The 14,186-nt window shown below is 35.2% G+C and overlaps 1 protein-coding gene across 4 annotated transcripts in view; it reads right to left on the bottom strand.

Moving 5' to 3' along the window:
• Nucleotides 1-671: 671 nt before the first annotated feature.
• Nucleotides 672-14,186, bottom strand: part of PLGRKT (plasminogen receptor with a C-terminal lysine) — a 30,164-nt gene continuing 16,649 nt past the window's right edge. For all 4 annotated transcript variants that reach the window (XM_039882876.1, XM_039882858.1, XM_039882871.1 and 1 more), the window contains 3 exons: nucleotides 5,816-5,946; nucleotides 5,126-5,235; nucleotides 672-1,061 (listed from right to left, as the gene is read on the bottom strand). In XM_039882876.1, the coding sequence (XP_039738810.1) occupies nucleotides 940-1,061; nucleotides 5,126-5,235; nucleotides 5,816-5,946 (363 nt within the window). In that variant the 3' untranslated portion in view covers nucleotides 672-939. The remainder of the gene's footprint in view (nucleotides 1,062-5,125; nucleotides 5,236-5,815; nucleotides 5,947-14,186) is intronic.

The raw sequence follows: 14,186 nt of genomic DNA, 5'->3' as shown, positions 1-14,186 counted from the left end.
CTCCCTGGCATGCAGTGTGACCTTGTTTATTCATTCACTCATGTAGCCCTAGTGCCTATAGCAGCACCTGACTATAGTGTCAATAAATATCTTTGGAATTAGTGTATTATGTGTAGTGTTTGCAACTATAGGAGTGGGTATAAATCAGATTATTGTATGAATATAGGTTTCCTGATGAGTGAAAATAAAAAAACAGGCATCCTATTCAACCTCCCCTTCCTTCCCACCTCTCTAGCAACTGTGCTGAGTCATTATTTGAATGTTTTCGCCTTTCATCTTTCACATCTGTCTTTGCATGTCAAGAATGCATTAAGGCCTAACTTTTTGATGGCTTTCTAGAGCATAGACACTGGAGCCAAACTGTCTGGGTTTGAGTCCCAGTTCTGTCTATGTATGACCTTGGACAAGTCATTCAACCTCTCTGTGCCTCAGTTTCCACATCCAGACGATGATGCCTGCCTCGTGGGATTGTTGAGATGATTACAAGGATATATGTGAAACACTCAGAACAATGCCTGACCATAGTAAGCACAATAAGTCATTAACATTGTTTCCATCCTGTGGAGACAGGACACAATTGAAAATTCCAAATAAAAGGAGTATTTGTCCCCGAGATGAATCGGATGGAGAAAGTTTCTGAGACAGAGAAATGAGAGCAGCAAGACATTTGCTTTCAGGAATTCAAAACAACATAGTTTATTAATTGCAAATTTATTTATTATACACACACACACATATAGGAAATCTGAAAGTTACTTAGAGAACCTCCATTTTTTGTTGAATGTTATAAATTTTACTTTAAAATAGTTTAACAAAACTGATTTTTAAAATTTAAAAATAAAATCCATTATATCAAGATCTCGAGCATTTAAGAAATTGTAAAAACCATGAGTCGAGTCAACAATTCTGTGTTTTGAGATTTCGTGGGTAAACATGATTTCATTTGTCTATGAAGAATTTACTTTGTTCCTTTCTGGCTTGTTCAAGGCTTTCAAAAGTAATCATTCCTTTTGGCAACTGCAACGTACTCTTTTCTGTTTCCAGTATGTTCTCGGCTTCACCTTAAATAAAGTAGACATACACGAGGTGACAAAGGGGTCTCAGCATTTCGTGAGAAGGCCTACTTGCTATGTTCCAGTGACAAGCTGCAGCACTGTTTGGAGGGATCCTCCCAAGTCTTAAAGTTAAATATTTCACCCATTGTCCTCAGAAGTAACTTCCCAAAGGAAATGTTAGAGTAAGCAGATACATACCTATGAGCTGAGGAAAGGTAGGCCATCAGGACAGGGTTAAAAGACCACACTCAGCAGGAATTAAATAGGAACAAAAACTTCACTGAATAACAGAAACCATAAATTCCCATACAATAAAATGTACATAACAGGATGTTATGTTCACTTGAATTTTACAGAATAATAGAAGCCTGTAAGTTCCCATACAATAACAAAGCGTTTTGTCCAAACTGTTTCTCCCAAGGAGGCCAAAATAAATCAAGCCAGATGGCCCAGGCAGGATATAAGTCAACGACATCCTGGACCTATAGTTTCTGCTTTCCTTAGGTTAAACCAACCATGTCCGGAGTCTGTGTAGAAGGGAGGATAAATCACAATTGACCACTATACGACCCTACTTTGAGGGAGCTTGACTTACATGGACAAAAATAGTTAACTGAGCATGCGCCTGCCCTCAAAATCCAAAAGGCGCAGGCGTAAGACTTCCCACATACTGCGCATACTGCGCATGCCCTATCCCCGAAGCTGGACATACAAAGGGAGGAGTAACAGGTTGGACCCTCTTCCTCACTTTCTGTATAAACCCGCACGTTATTGCTCCTCTTGCTTCTCGGGGCACTCAGTCCTCTATGGAAGTGCCCGTCTGGACTGCTCTCAAGTGTAGTCTGCTTAATGTAGTCTGCTTAATTGCTTGTGCTTGCCACTGTTTATCTACTCTGTCTCTCTTCTTCGAGTGACCGACCTCCACGCAAATCTTTCATGGGGGACTCAAGGACCGAGCCCCGGACTCTTAAACGACGCAGACAGACATCTGATTGACGGTAATAGAAACACAGTGATGAATTCTGAAGACTCAGAGAGAAATCAGATGCCAGGGATTTTATCTGACAGAAGAAAGCATTTAAAAATATAGAAGAGAAAGCATACCAAGTAATATTTTTTTGCCTTCAAGGAAACTCAGGATGATAAGTATTAGTTATGTTTGGAGGGGTTTGAGGTAGAGAAACTGCATATAGTCCCCTTCCTATTGCCCCTTAACTTATCACAAGTGACATGAGAGAAAATAAAGTTTACTAAAATTCTAAATTTTCAGGAAAGCTGTTTGACCTGTAACTATTAGTGAATACCCAAATATTTGTTCTTTAGTCTGTATATATACATACAGACACATATACACACTTTCAAAAACAATTCCTCTTTCAGATAATAGCTAGTAATTTCTTGGGCCACTGACTTGCCAACTTTTATTGTTAAAGACTAATTAGCAAAATTAATAAAAAATGCACATTGATATTTCGTAAATTTGGGAATAAAGGCAAATGTTTTAAGTTCTGTTTTAGCATAATTAATTTATACTCCAAACCCAACAGAGCAGACTACAATTTTCAAATATTACAGCATTTCAACCATCTGCAAACATTTTTTTCCTCTGTCTTAAATAGTAAGTAAAGATCATTATAACTTGTATATAATTAAGCAGGCCACTGATGAAAGATTAAATGTTTCCATGTAAGAGTGTCTTGCATACAGCAAATCTCAGTATGTATTTACAGAATGGTTGATGATAAATTCAATCAAACAAGGATTATATATCTTGGGGTCATTACTAGTTAACAGGGCTAAATGTTAACTTAAACTTTCTAATATGATAAGTTTCCTGGTGGATTCTAAAGTTGTATTTTTTTTTTAAATGAGAAATTCCTACAACATGCCTTGAAAGTTTAAAATTTTATGGACCTGTAATAAAAGTACTTCCACAATATACAATCAAAATGGTTATTTTGGGGTTGATATTAATTATAAAAATAAATTCCTAAAAAATAAACTTGCTCTTACTAGTAGTAAGTTCAATGTTGTGTAAGAGTTGACAAATCTTAATAGTACATATTAATTTTTATGAGGCACTGAGAACTCTAATGTCCATATAAACAGTGAGACATAGTTGAGCTCAGACTAATGAATTCTTAAGCAAATGAGTAATATGAAACTGAGCTGGTTATTGAAATGAGTTTCAACGTTAACAAATCAGTTGTATATAGTTAATGTCCAGCTTAAAATGGTATTGTACTCTGAAATTAATTTGTAGGTCAGTGTTTTAGAATTCAGAATACATTTTTCCATATAAATCAATTTCTAGGCCACCAACAAAAAACCATTTAGCCCACAATACAGATGAATTATGATACCAATAATATCTGACTACGAAGGACATTTTAACATAGTATCTATATGGGAAACATTATTTCCATTTTCAAGTCAGAATTTTTAAGAACATATAATCCCTTCTAGGCAGCAGGAATGAGATGTTCTCCCTACTCTCAATCCTGTACCTCCTTCTTTCCCAGCCACACCAGTCCCCACAGAGCTTCAAGGGTGGACTTATAGCTCAGGAGAGAACAGAAAGGCAAAAATGAAGGCTTGAGAAATTACTGTTTCCAACATGCTCTGGGTTGAAGGCTTGAAAAAGGGGAACACAGGGATCGCCATGTGAATGTGGGGAGAATTTGGGAGACATGGCTATCTTAGACTAATGGGAAACTCTTCTTGGAGCTAAATGGCTTCTGTGTGGCAGCAGTGCTATTTGATAGGGCAATAGGAGCCAGGGTTCTGTGAGAGCGCACAGTGCTGGTGAATATTTAACAACCAGCTCTCCGGGGAGAAAAAATGTATATAAGTTTATTACATACATATGTTTATTATAAACATTACTTATATAAAATATATGTAGCACACAATTTATAAGTAATAAAATGTACAATACATTGTATCATAAATTTCATATAGCAAATTGATTCTCACAGAACATTTTCACTGATTTTTGCTGAACTCTTGTATCCATAGCTAACCTATAGTAGCAGATGATGAGAGTATAATTCCAATATGAATGATGGTTGGTGTTTTCATTCACATTAATGAGTAGGACAAAAGTGAAACAATGACACATTTTAGAACTTTACTCATTTGAAAATGATGTGAACAACTTTGTTGAATCAGGTAACAGTTTTTAAATATTGGAAGAGTATTTCCTCAGTTTTTTGTGCTATTCACAGTGTAATGGCTATGGACACAACACACTTTTAAGCATAATCTGTATTATCAACATATCCTTCATCACTATCTTAAGTCTAGAACATGGGTTGGCAAACTTTTTTAAAGGGCCAGACAGTAAATATTTTAGACTTTTGAGGTCTTTTGTCTCTGTTGCAATGACTCGGCTCTGTCTTGGTAATGGGAAAGCAGCCACAGATGATTCAGAAATGAATAGGCATGTCTATGTTCCAGTAAAACTTTATTTTCAAAAACATGTGGGCAGCCCACAGGTTTCCAAACCCTCATCTAGACAATAAACAACGAAAAAAGTCAAACCTTGATTTGGCATTTGCAGATTTCCATAGTGTAAATACTTCCTCCATGATCAACTTCAAGGTACCAATGGGATGTCACTGAAGTTGGAGTTGTATCTGTATTTTATTGTCTGTATATTGTATCTGCATTTATACCATACAGATACAATAGATATTCATAACTTAAGACTATAGATAATAGTAAAATAATTAGAAACTGATGAGTTCTGAGTATTTTTACCATTGTTTTTAATATAATTCAATATTTTTTTATAATTTATCTCCTTGTAAGTTTATATAATTTACTTTTTGATAATTATTATGTTTAACAACTACCTTACAAAATTCCTGAAAATTTGACAGTTGGTTCTTGTGAGTGAGTCTGATCTGGCTCCAGATTACCACAATAAGAGAGCAGTAATGTTGGTCATTAGGTGCTCAGGAATAAGGTCTTATCAGAATCTTCTTAATTCAAGGGATCAGAAAAAGGGGGAGATCCTTTAACCAGATAATGAATCGGAAATAGACTCTGTTTTATCAAAGACTTACCTTTCATTCTTTGTAGAAGGGTTCCATAGCCTAAATCATACTGGTAGGTAAAGACAAAGCCTAATGGAACGAGAGGAAAGAGGAAGGCTGGCTTCTTCTTTTTTATTGCTCTGGTTCAAGAACAAAGAAGAATGAGTATCAAGAAATGACCCGTAAATACATATCTCTATACTCAATGAAAAATATTCACCTGCTTTTTGAAAAAATGTCCTTCATTTCAAAGGTTACTTAATTCATCTGAGTCTCCTTTGATAATAGGATTTTCTTACCTATAAGCCCTCACTAGATTCTACAGTTCTCACGGGCAGGGTCTATGACTTGTTCATCTTTATTTGATGCTGAGCCTCAGATTACTCATTTTATAAATGGTTAAGTATTGCTATCCATCCTTTAGGGATTGTGGAGATAAACTTATAGAAGCCTCCTTCTATCTCATGTCAAGTCAGTCCTCTTTCTAACTAATTAAATAGAGAAAAGGACAGAAGAAATCTAAGAAACTAAAGGCAGAATTGACTATTACTACCTTGTTTCTGCAGAGTTACCTTTGAGGACTAAGCTATAAATGAGTTAATCTGTTCACGTGATACAGTATTTGGGCCAAAGTCCTATCTTGGCCAACTTAATATGATGATGGTTAAGACAATAGAAGAAAATTATTTAAGAAAATTTAAAAGTAAATAACAAACATACCCAGCTGTTAAAGAGATTGCTGCAAGACTACAAAATGTTCCGAAATATTTGAGGAATTCTCGAGACCAAGCAATCTGCATGGCCATTTGTCTTTCTCTCATTTCATTCTGCATTATTAGCTGCCTCTCTAGCTGCGGACAAAATAAAAAAGTGTGGTTACTCATCTTTTATATTTGACCACAGAGTTAACAATTTGCTTTTCCAGTGAATTTTTACTTTTCAATTGCTTTAATTCATTTTTTTTTTTTTCTCAATAGACTTTTACTAAAGTCTTCTGGACAGCTATCCCCAATTGTCACTTTGGCAATGAAATCTTCCTGAAATATGTACAGAATATATATGATATTCTTTTTCTGTGTCCTGAAGTATTGAACACATGTGGTCTGGAGCTTTTATCCAAGACTAAAATACATGTTCAGTTTATTATATCACACGTGAAGAAAGATCTATGTGCTTGTAAATGAAGGTACATCATGTTGGCCTTTATTACAACTTGCACTGAAATCATTTTGCCTTCCAAATCCATCCAACTCCAAATTGAAATTCATTTGGAGTATCAGGTCCATATCACTATGATATAATGGTAGAGGAGTATTATTTTGAGACATCGATAGAGATTTTTCTTTGTCACAATTGTATTGTTGCCTCAAGTCCTTTGCAACTTTAGTCAGTGCCTTTCACTGCTTTGGAGTAGAAATACACAGCCCAGAACACAGACTGAGACTGGATTTCTAAATGGATTTTTAGAAAACACAAGCAACAATCTGAAAGTCCAAGCCCATTATTTTGAGAGTCAGATTCTTGAGAGAGCAAAGTTGTTTTTAACTCTAAAATCTTGGCATGGTGTATTATTAGCAAAGCATAGAGGATAGCAATCATAGAATTCATGATGTAAACCAGAGGTCCCCAATCCCTGGACTGTGGACTGGTACCGGTTTGTGGACTATTAGGAACTGGGCCACACAGCAGGAGGTGAGTGAGCAGCAAGCAAGTGAAGCTTCATCTGTATTTGCAGCCACTCCCCAGCATCACCGCCTCAGCTCTACCTCAGATCATCAAGCCTTAGATTCTTATAGGAGCACTGGTCCCTGGACTGCAGATGGGTAAACCGTAGGGTGGGGAGGAATGACTAATAATGTGACTCAGTTTCCCCACCATGCCTTCTTTCTACTGTGAGAAGGAACTGGAAGAGGAGAATGCGATTTTAGATATAAAGATGGGGCATAGCTCCTTGGCCTCTCTTTGGGGATTAAGACTCCAGAGGATGTGATGGTTTGGGGGTTTGGGGATCCCCAGACTGAGAGCACTTGTGGTCTCACCTCCTGTTGAGAATTCTGGGAAGGGGCAGCCTAAGTAGAACAGAAATGGTTGTAAGGCAGACCTGAGAGAGGCCACCTCAGGCTCCCTCAGCTGCCAAGGGTTATGGAGAAAGTCTGCAAGGTTGCCATGTCAACCTGGAGAGGGGCATAGAAAGTAGCTCAGAATTGAAAGCAGGTAGCTTACCAGGGAGTCACCAAAGCCTAGAGCCCAGAGCCCAGGGAAACCATAACAGACCCTTGAGTAGAGACCACAAACCAAGTGCTGGGTGGGGAAGGCAGCTGATCTCAGAGTTATCAGCAGCACCCCAGAACACAGTGGTGATGGCCAGGCCAGGCTGAAACATGGTCAAATGCTCTGAGAGCAAATCACCTGGCACTGAGGTTGATCAAAGAGAAAATAACAGCAAAAAAGCCTCCTCCAACCAGATGTGCCTTCTCTAATACCTGTGCCACCTGAGATCACCTGGACTCAGACCTAGACTGATCCAGAAAAAAATGGACAGAGAAAGAAAGGGGGCCAAACTGATTTCAACTCTATTTACAAAGAAGTGAGCTTTAACCTAGAAACAGTTGAGTCACTTTGACTGTCAAAATTAAATTTGCCATTGGCAGCAAATTTGAGTTAGAGAACAAAAATAGCGTTTTTGCATACATGATTATTTAGCATGTGAAATTCATCCTTGCTCTATAACTTACTCAAAAAACTTATATGCTAGTTTATAATATGTCCAAAAGTGATGTAGATGTATCAATTAATCATTTGTTATCAAAAGACAGCTGAATCCAATCATGACACAGATGAACCCAAGATCAGTGGTTCTGAACCTTAGCTGCACATTGTGAGCATCTGGAGAGCTTTTCAAAATCCCAATGCCCAGACTCATACCTCAGACCAATTAAACCGGAGGGACCCATGAAACCATGATCAATCATCAGTATTTTTTAAAGGTTGTCAGGTAATTCCAGTGTACAGCTAAGATTAAGAACCAGTGCTTGAGATAAAAGAACTCACAACCTAGGTTTTTGGTTTTTTTTCCCCTCCCTCCAAAGATCAAGCTGAAATATTCTGAAAACTAATCCTCTGGGAACTCTCAAAAGAGTGAGGCTTTTTAAGGGTAGTGGTACTGTCATGGTAGATACATGGCATCCTACATTTGTCAAAACGCTTAAAACTTAACAGCACAGGGTGAACCATACTGTATACTAATTTACCAATCACCCAGAAGGTCAGGGGATACACAGGATGGAATGTGGACTGTGACAAAATAATCTAATTATATTATAAATATATGGCATATCTTCACTGATGTGGGTAGAAAAAAAAGGAACTGACCTAACTTTGGAAAATGGTATTATGACCGGAAACTGTAAAACTAAAGACAAAAGGAACTGTATGTAAATATTGCACTCTAGTTGCTAGAGTTACTTTTCACACAGTATAGGTTAACAATTCCGAAGCTACACGAATAACTGGAGATGAACAAAAAAATTCATGGCAGATGGTAGGAGTAAGGTTTTTTTACTATTAAGAGAGTGAGATTACAAAAAAGCAAGGGGAAAACACTAGATTAAACCATGGTGTACTGGATTAGAGGCAGTGACATCAGTATGAACTCATGTTTAGCTTAATATAGATAACAGATAAAATTATAGATATACATGGTCGTTTAAGTACATATATTTCCTAACTCTGTCCACTGGAAAGGCATAGAGGTGGTGACACCCCTGTAGCAATGAGCACACCCAGCACCCAGATTTTGGTTTATAATACTACTCTCCAATAAAAGGAACCAGGGCTCTTTGGAGAAATAGCTGACCTAAGAGCGGGACAGAAAATACACAAAATGAGCTACAGTGTTTTGTAGTGCCAAAAAGTAAATAAATGCTCAAAAAAGAAAAATGATGGGTTACGTCAAAGGGACACAGGAGCTAACCTAAAAAAACTCCCAGTGGCCAAACTTGGAACAATTCAAGCAGCAAAATGTATAACATAGTATTGGATTATGACCCAACATATAAATATCTGAATCCATATTGATAAACAGGAAGAGATAAATTTCCTATAGAGAAGAATTCCAAATCATTTGTGTAGATTCTTCCCTGCTAAGTTCAAGGAGGTATAATTTAATTCTGACCCCCTCATGGTGGGCTTTGCTCAGTTACTTGCTTCCAAGGAGTACAGTCTGAGAGGGTAAGTGTAGAGAGGGGAAAGCATACGGTGGAGGAACCTGGCAAACACTACCTTGACCAAGTGGTCAATATTAATATCAGTGATGATACACATCAGTAGCATGTACCCTTGATGTAGTGTGATGAGGGAACTTCACATCTGTGGTCTTCTACTCAAAAACCCATAACTGCAATCTAACCATGAGACAAACCCAAATTGAGGGACATTTTGCAAAATACTTGACCAGTATTCCTCAAACCTCACGAAGTCATCAAAAACATGGAAAAGCTGACAAAATGTTATAGTCCAAAGGAGACAAGACCAAATGTCATGTGGCATTCTGGTTGAGATTCTGGGACAGCAAAAAAAATTAGGAAAAAACAAATTATGAATATTTATTTACTAGTAATATACCAATGTTAGTGCCTTAGTTGTGACATCTGTACCATGGTAATGTCAGATATTGACTGTAGAGTACATAATAAATATATTCCTTTTCTATAAATCTAAAACTATGCTAAAGTTTATTTTTTAAAATGGTTATGAACAAATCTTATATTCTGGGGCTGTACTACTGATGAGAATAGAGGCAATCATCTCTATATATCATAGATAAATTGTGAAAACAAGCAAGATTGTGTATCTTCAAAAACTCTAAGCATAGAGTTAAAAACAAAAATCTAATCACAGCCTCTCCGTGGGCAAAAAATCTTGAAGAACATCTTTAAGCTGATAATTGTTAATTATCAATTAAAACTTTATTAATCACTCCATACTTTATAAAACTGTTTAAAGTCACATATCTAGATCCAAATACATTTTAAAATTCAAATTAATACCTTTTGTTATTAAACTTTTTCAGTAGCCATAAAGGGATAATTATATTAATGCAATTATTAATTTACCAATAGGCATCATTTAAATGTACATTCATTTTTCACCCTTCTTCCCCAAATATTAAGAACTAAGAAAAAATAAGCAAAAGAGAAAGTACAAATTTCCTTAATAATCTCTACCCCAAATCACAAATATAAAATTCTTTATTCTATTTTAAAAGAATTTTAGACCTTTCTATAGTAATAATTCCCTATCTCTATTACTTTTGATATTGCTTTACAGAACAATTTGAAATTCAAAAGTTCCTGATTAGGACTTCAGATTCTAATGATCTTACAGGCTTATCTGATACTAATTTAACAATTATATGCCGCAGTCCAGCCACGACAGGATCCAGGGGGCCCTGAAGGTGGGCAAGGCGTTGGTGCGGGAGACAGTCGACTACACAACTCAGAGGCGGTGTAACACTGTTCCGTTTTATTGTGATTTGAGTACAACTTTTATACTTTTTATTTTGGCATTTGATTATACTTTGTGGTTAAGGTAGAAGGGAGTTAAATTTCTGTGGTTAGGCGAAGCAGAAAATCTTATAGAGTATATTATTATTAATATTCATGATTAACTAGTACATTTTTCTCTCAATCATTAGAAGAGAACTACCTGATGGAACAATCTAAACTTTTAATTCTTATATCTATTACATAAGATACAGTTTGATTTAAGTAAAGGTGATAGATAGATGTATTCATAACAGCAAGCATTGGCTTGTGGGCAGACATTGTTCTTCTTTCTGCCTGAAGAAATCTTTTAAATGCTATTTGATTTATGCTATATCTAAAGTTCAAGCTGAACCTTTCTCATAGCTGTTCAAAAGTTTCCTTGGTGCAGTATTGAGGGAAATATTTATAAAAATCAGTTTTACAAAGCTGCTTTCATAATCTAAGTTTCTGTTCCTTTGTTTTTTAAGCACCAAAGAGGTCCTGACCTAGCCAGCCTTTCTATGAAACTTAAACTACTATAAGGCACATGAATTCTACTTTTATTCACTGTATGTATACTATCTTTATTATAAGCTCCTGTATAAGGCAAAGGAAGATCAGGTAATCTTTTCATATTATTAGCCCCCCTAGGTGGATACCAGAGTTTTCCATTTATCCACTAGGCCCCAAAAGGAGGCCCTTCCATAGTAGGCACAGGCTTATGAGTAAATTTCTTATCCTTTACTAATTTTTCTACTAACTGCGTGGGAAAAGGAGTATAAACTGGTTCTAATAATTCAGCTTGTTATAATTTATTCATACCATCTTTAAGAGGCGTGTCAAAAGGAATTTCTCTTAATAATTGTTCAAATAAAGGGTTTACGCATTCTGGACACGTCAGGGTGACTAGAGCTGATTCCATACGCAGGGAATTTACTATATTTTCCTCAGAGCTAATTTTGAGGAAATCCATTTGTACAGTGTTTACACTTACTAGAATTTGTGCTACCCAAATTCCCCCTATTAATAGGATCGTTCCTAAGAAACCAATTATCCCTAAACACATGCCACGTCCTCGTTCTTGACAATGCATTCCTTGAAGCCTCTGTCCCCATCTCCGGACCTTGTCACACAGTAGGGTAGAAAGAGGACGCGGCAATTATAAACCACAATTAATTTTAAAGAGAATATAATAAAAGAGAGTTAGCTTATTAAGAATAATTGTACATAGTAGGAGAGACCACATTCTGACCATCTTTATAAAACGGTTACGTCGGTCCTTTCCTGTGTATTTTCATTCTTCAGTTTCTTTTTTTAAAACTATTAAGGACAGCCACAAAATTACTGATCTCAGTAATTTGTCAATCTCTTGAGTTTCAGGATGAATAATTACTTAAAGGTCCACAGACAATATAATACAAGTTTCCCCTCAATACATTAATAAAATGATTAAATTTCACTTAGGCATGTAAAATATTCTCAGAGCACAAAAAAGGTAATGATGTTGTCCTATAAATTATCTTCTTTACAGTTTTATTTTAATTGGAGATTTTCCTATTTTTGAGAAACAATTAGGCCAACCTTGAGAAAAAATCAGTTTACATCTGTGTTTTTAGTTTCCAATGGTCTTTTAATTTATGCATAATATATTCAGATATATTAGAAAAGCTGTCTTTTTATTTGCTTAATTGGGCAACACTAAAAAGTTATTTCTATGTGTCCTGCCACAAAAGAGGTTTCATTTTCATCAGAAATGAGAATATTTTATATTTATCTATGCCTTTATTAAATTAACAGAGCCATTACTGACACCTTCTAAACTAAAAGTAAAATCAGAATTTCAGGTAAACAAAACATACACTAAGATTGTTAAAAAAAGAAAAAAAGTAACCATAATAAAAGTTGTGACAAGTGCATTTAACTTTAACTTGCTCTACAGATATTTTAAACACTCAACAACCAGTAAGTAGTTTGGGAAGAATATGAAAGAGGAAATGAGTACTAAATTGAAGCTTTAAAAAAAAAAAAGCCTATTTAAAAAAATCAATGACTTACAAAACCAATTGAATATAAACAAAATTGTATTATTCAGAAGTTTAAAAGCTTTGGTTACATCATCTTGTTACATACCTTCCAATAAATATTACAACACAATTAAATCCATTCTTAATCTCAGATGTTTGTAAATAATGTTACCCTAAGTAAAAAATAAAAACTAGAGTTTGGCAGAAACCCTTTATATTAAGTTATGGATTCCAAAACATATGAAATTTCCCCAAGAAGACACTGACAAGGTGAACAGAGCCTGGGAAAAAACAAAAGACCAGAGCTCTCATCCATTATCTAAAATTATTTAAAGACACAGCTCCTAATAGTGTCTGGTCTATTATGAACACTGTCAACTGAGGCTGATGACAGTTTCACAACTTAAGTGAAAACAACAATAAAGGTATTTTCTTTTGATCTGGATTCCTTCATTTTAAAAAGTACATGTTTTTTAGTTTGATAATTAACATTCCTCTGCGTCAACCCTAACTCTGCACAAAGCTAAGACTTCTACAATATTTTGAACTAAATATTAGAACTAAAATATGCTTCAAAAAATAAAATCAGAAAATCCTTAAGAAATTGCAGGATGCTTGTTTCTACTTTATTGTGGCAGCTAATACACTAATAATGTGGCCTTCTAGGTGCTAAGTACTATACTAGTTTACATTGATTTTCCTACAAACTCTGTGAGGTTGGTCTATGAGTCAAAGACAATAGAAGACAAGTCAGAAGAATAGTCTTTAAAATTTTATAAGCAGAAGAATAGTCTTTAAAATTTTAAATTTATTGGGGTGACACTGGTTAATAAAATTATATAGGTTTCAAGTGTACAATTCAACAATACATCACATGTATACCGCATTGTGCATTTACCACCCAAAGTTAAATTAAGCTACCAAATAACCTGCAATAATTTTCATTTTGTTTAAACTACTAGTTGGAGGCACATCTATTAGCTTTATGAAGTCCACATCTAAAACACCTCCTTTTACATTGGAAATTTCAGATAAAATTATATCATATTTAAATGTGTATATTTATTCAAACACATCTATTTATTTAAACATATATATTTAAACATACAGAAAGAGAGCAACAGAGAGCAAGCACATGAGCACATGCACGTGATCATACCAAATCAGAGTATTCAATGGCAGTAGTTTTTCGTCTAATGAAATGCATAAAGTGGACAAAACCAATGCCATTCTCATTTTACTGTACATCTCTTATTTCTAAACATTATTCATTCTTCCTTTTTATCTATCACAATAGGCAGATTTTTCTTAATAGTTATGTGTTTGGGGTTTCTACTTGAAAATGACAGTTCTTAAAAACAATTCAATTGATGTTATTTATTAAAGGAGTGTATCAACAAAATTACTTAAGAGAAAATTAATTTTAACTTTTTTTTTTAAAATCTAACCTAATAGAATTTAACTTGCCTTTAATTTCCCAAAGCCTTCAACTATGCAAATATCAAATACTAAAAATATGGAGAAAACATTCAGCTAAAATAC

Source organism: Pteropus medius, unplaced genomic scaffold (genome assembly GCF_902729225.1).
Source record: "Pteropus medius unplaced genomic scaffold, Ma_sr-lr_union100, whole genome shotgun sequence".
NCBI lineage: Eukaryota > Metazoa > Chordata > Mammalia > Chiroptera > Pteropodidae > Pteropus > Pteropus medius.
Note: the sequence above shows the minus strand (reverse complement) of the source record. Positions and strands in the feature narration are given on the sequence as shown.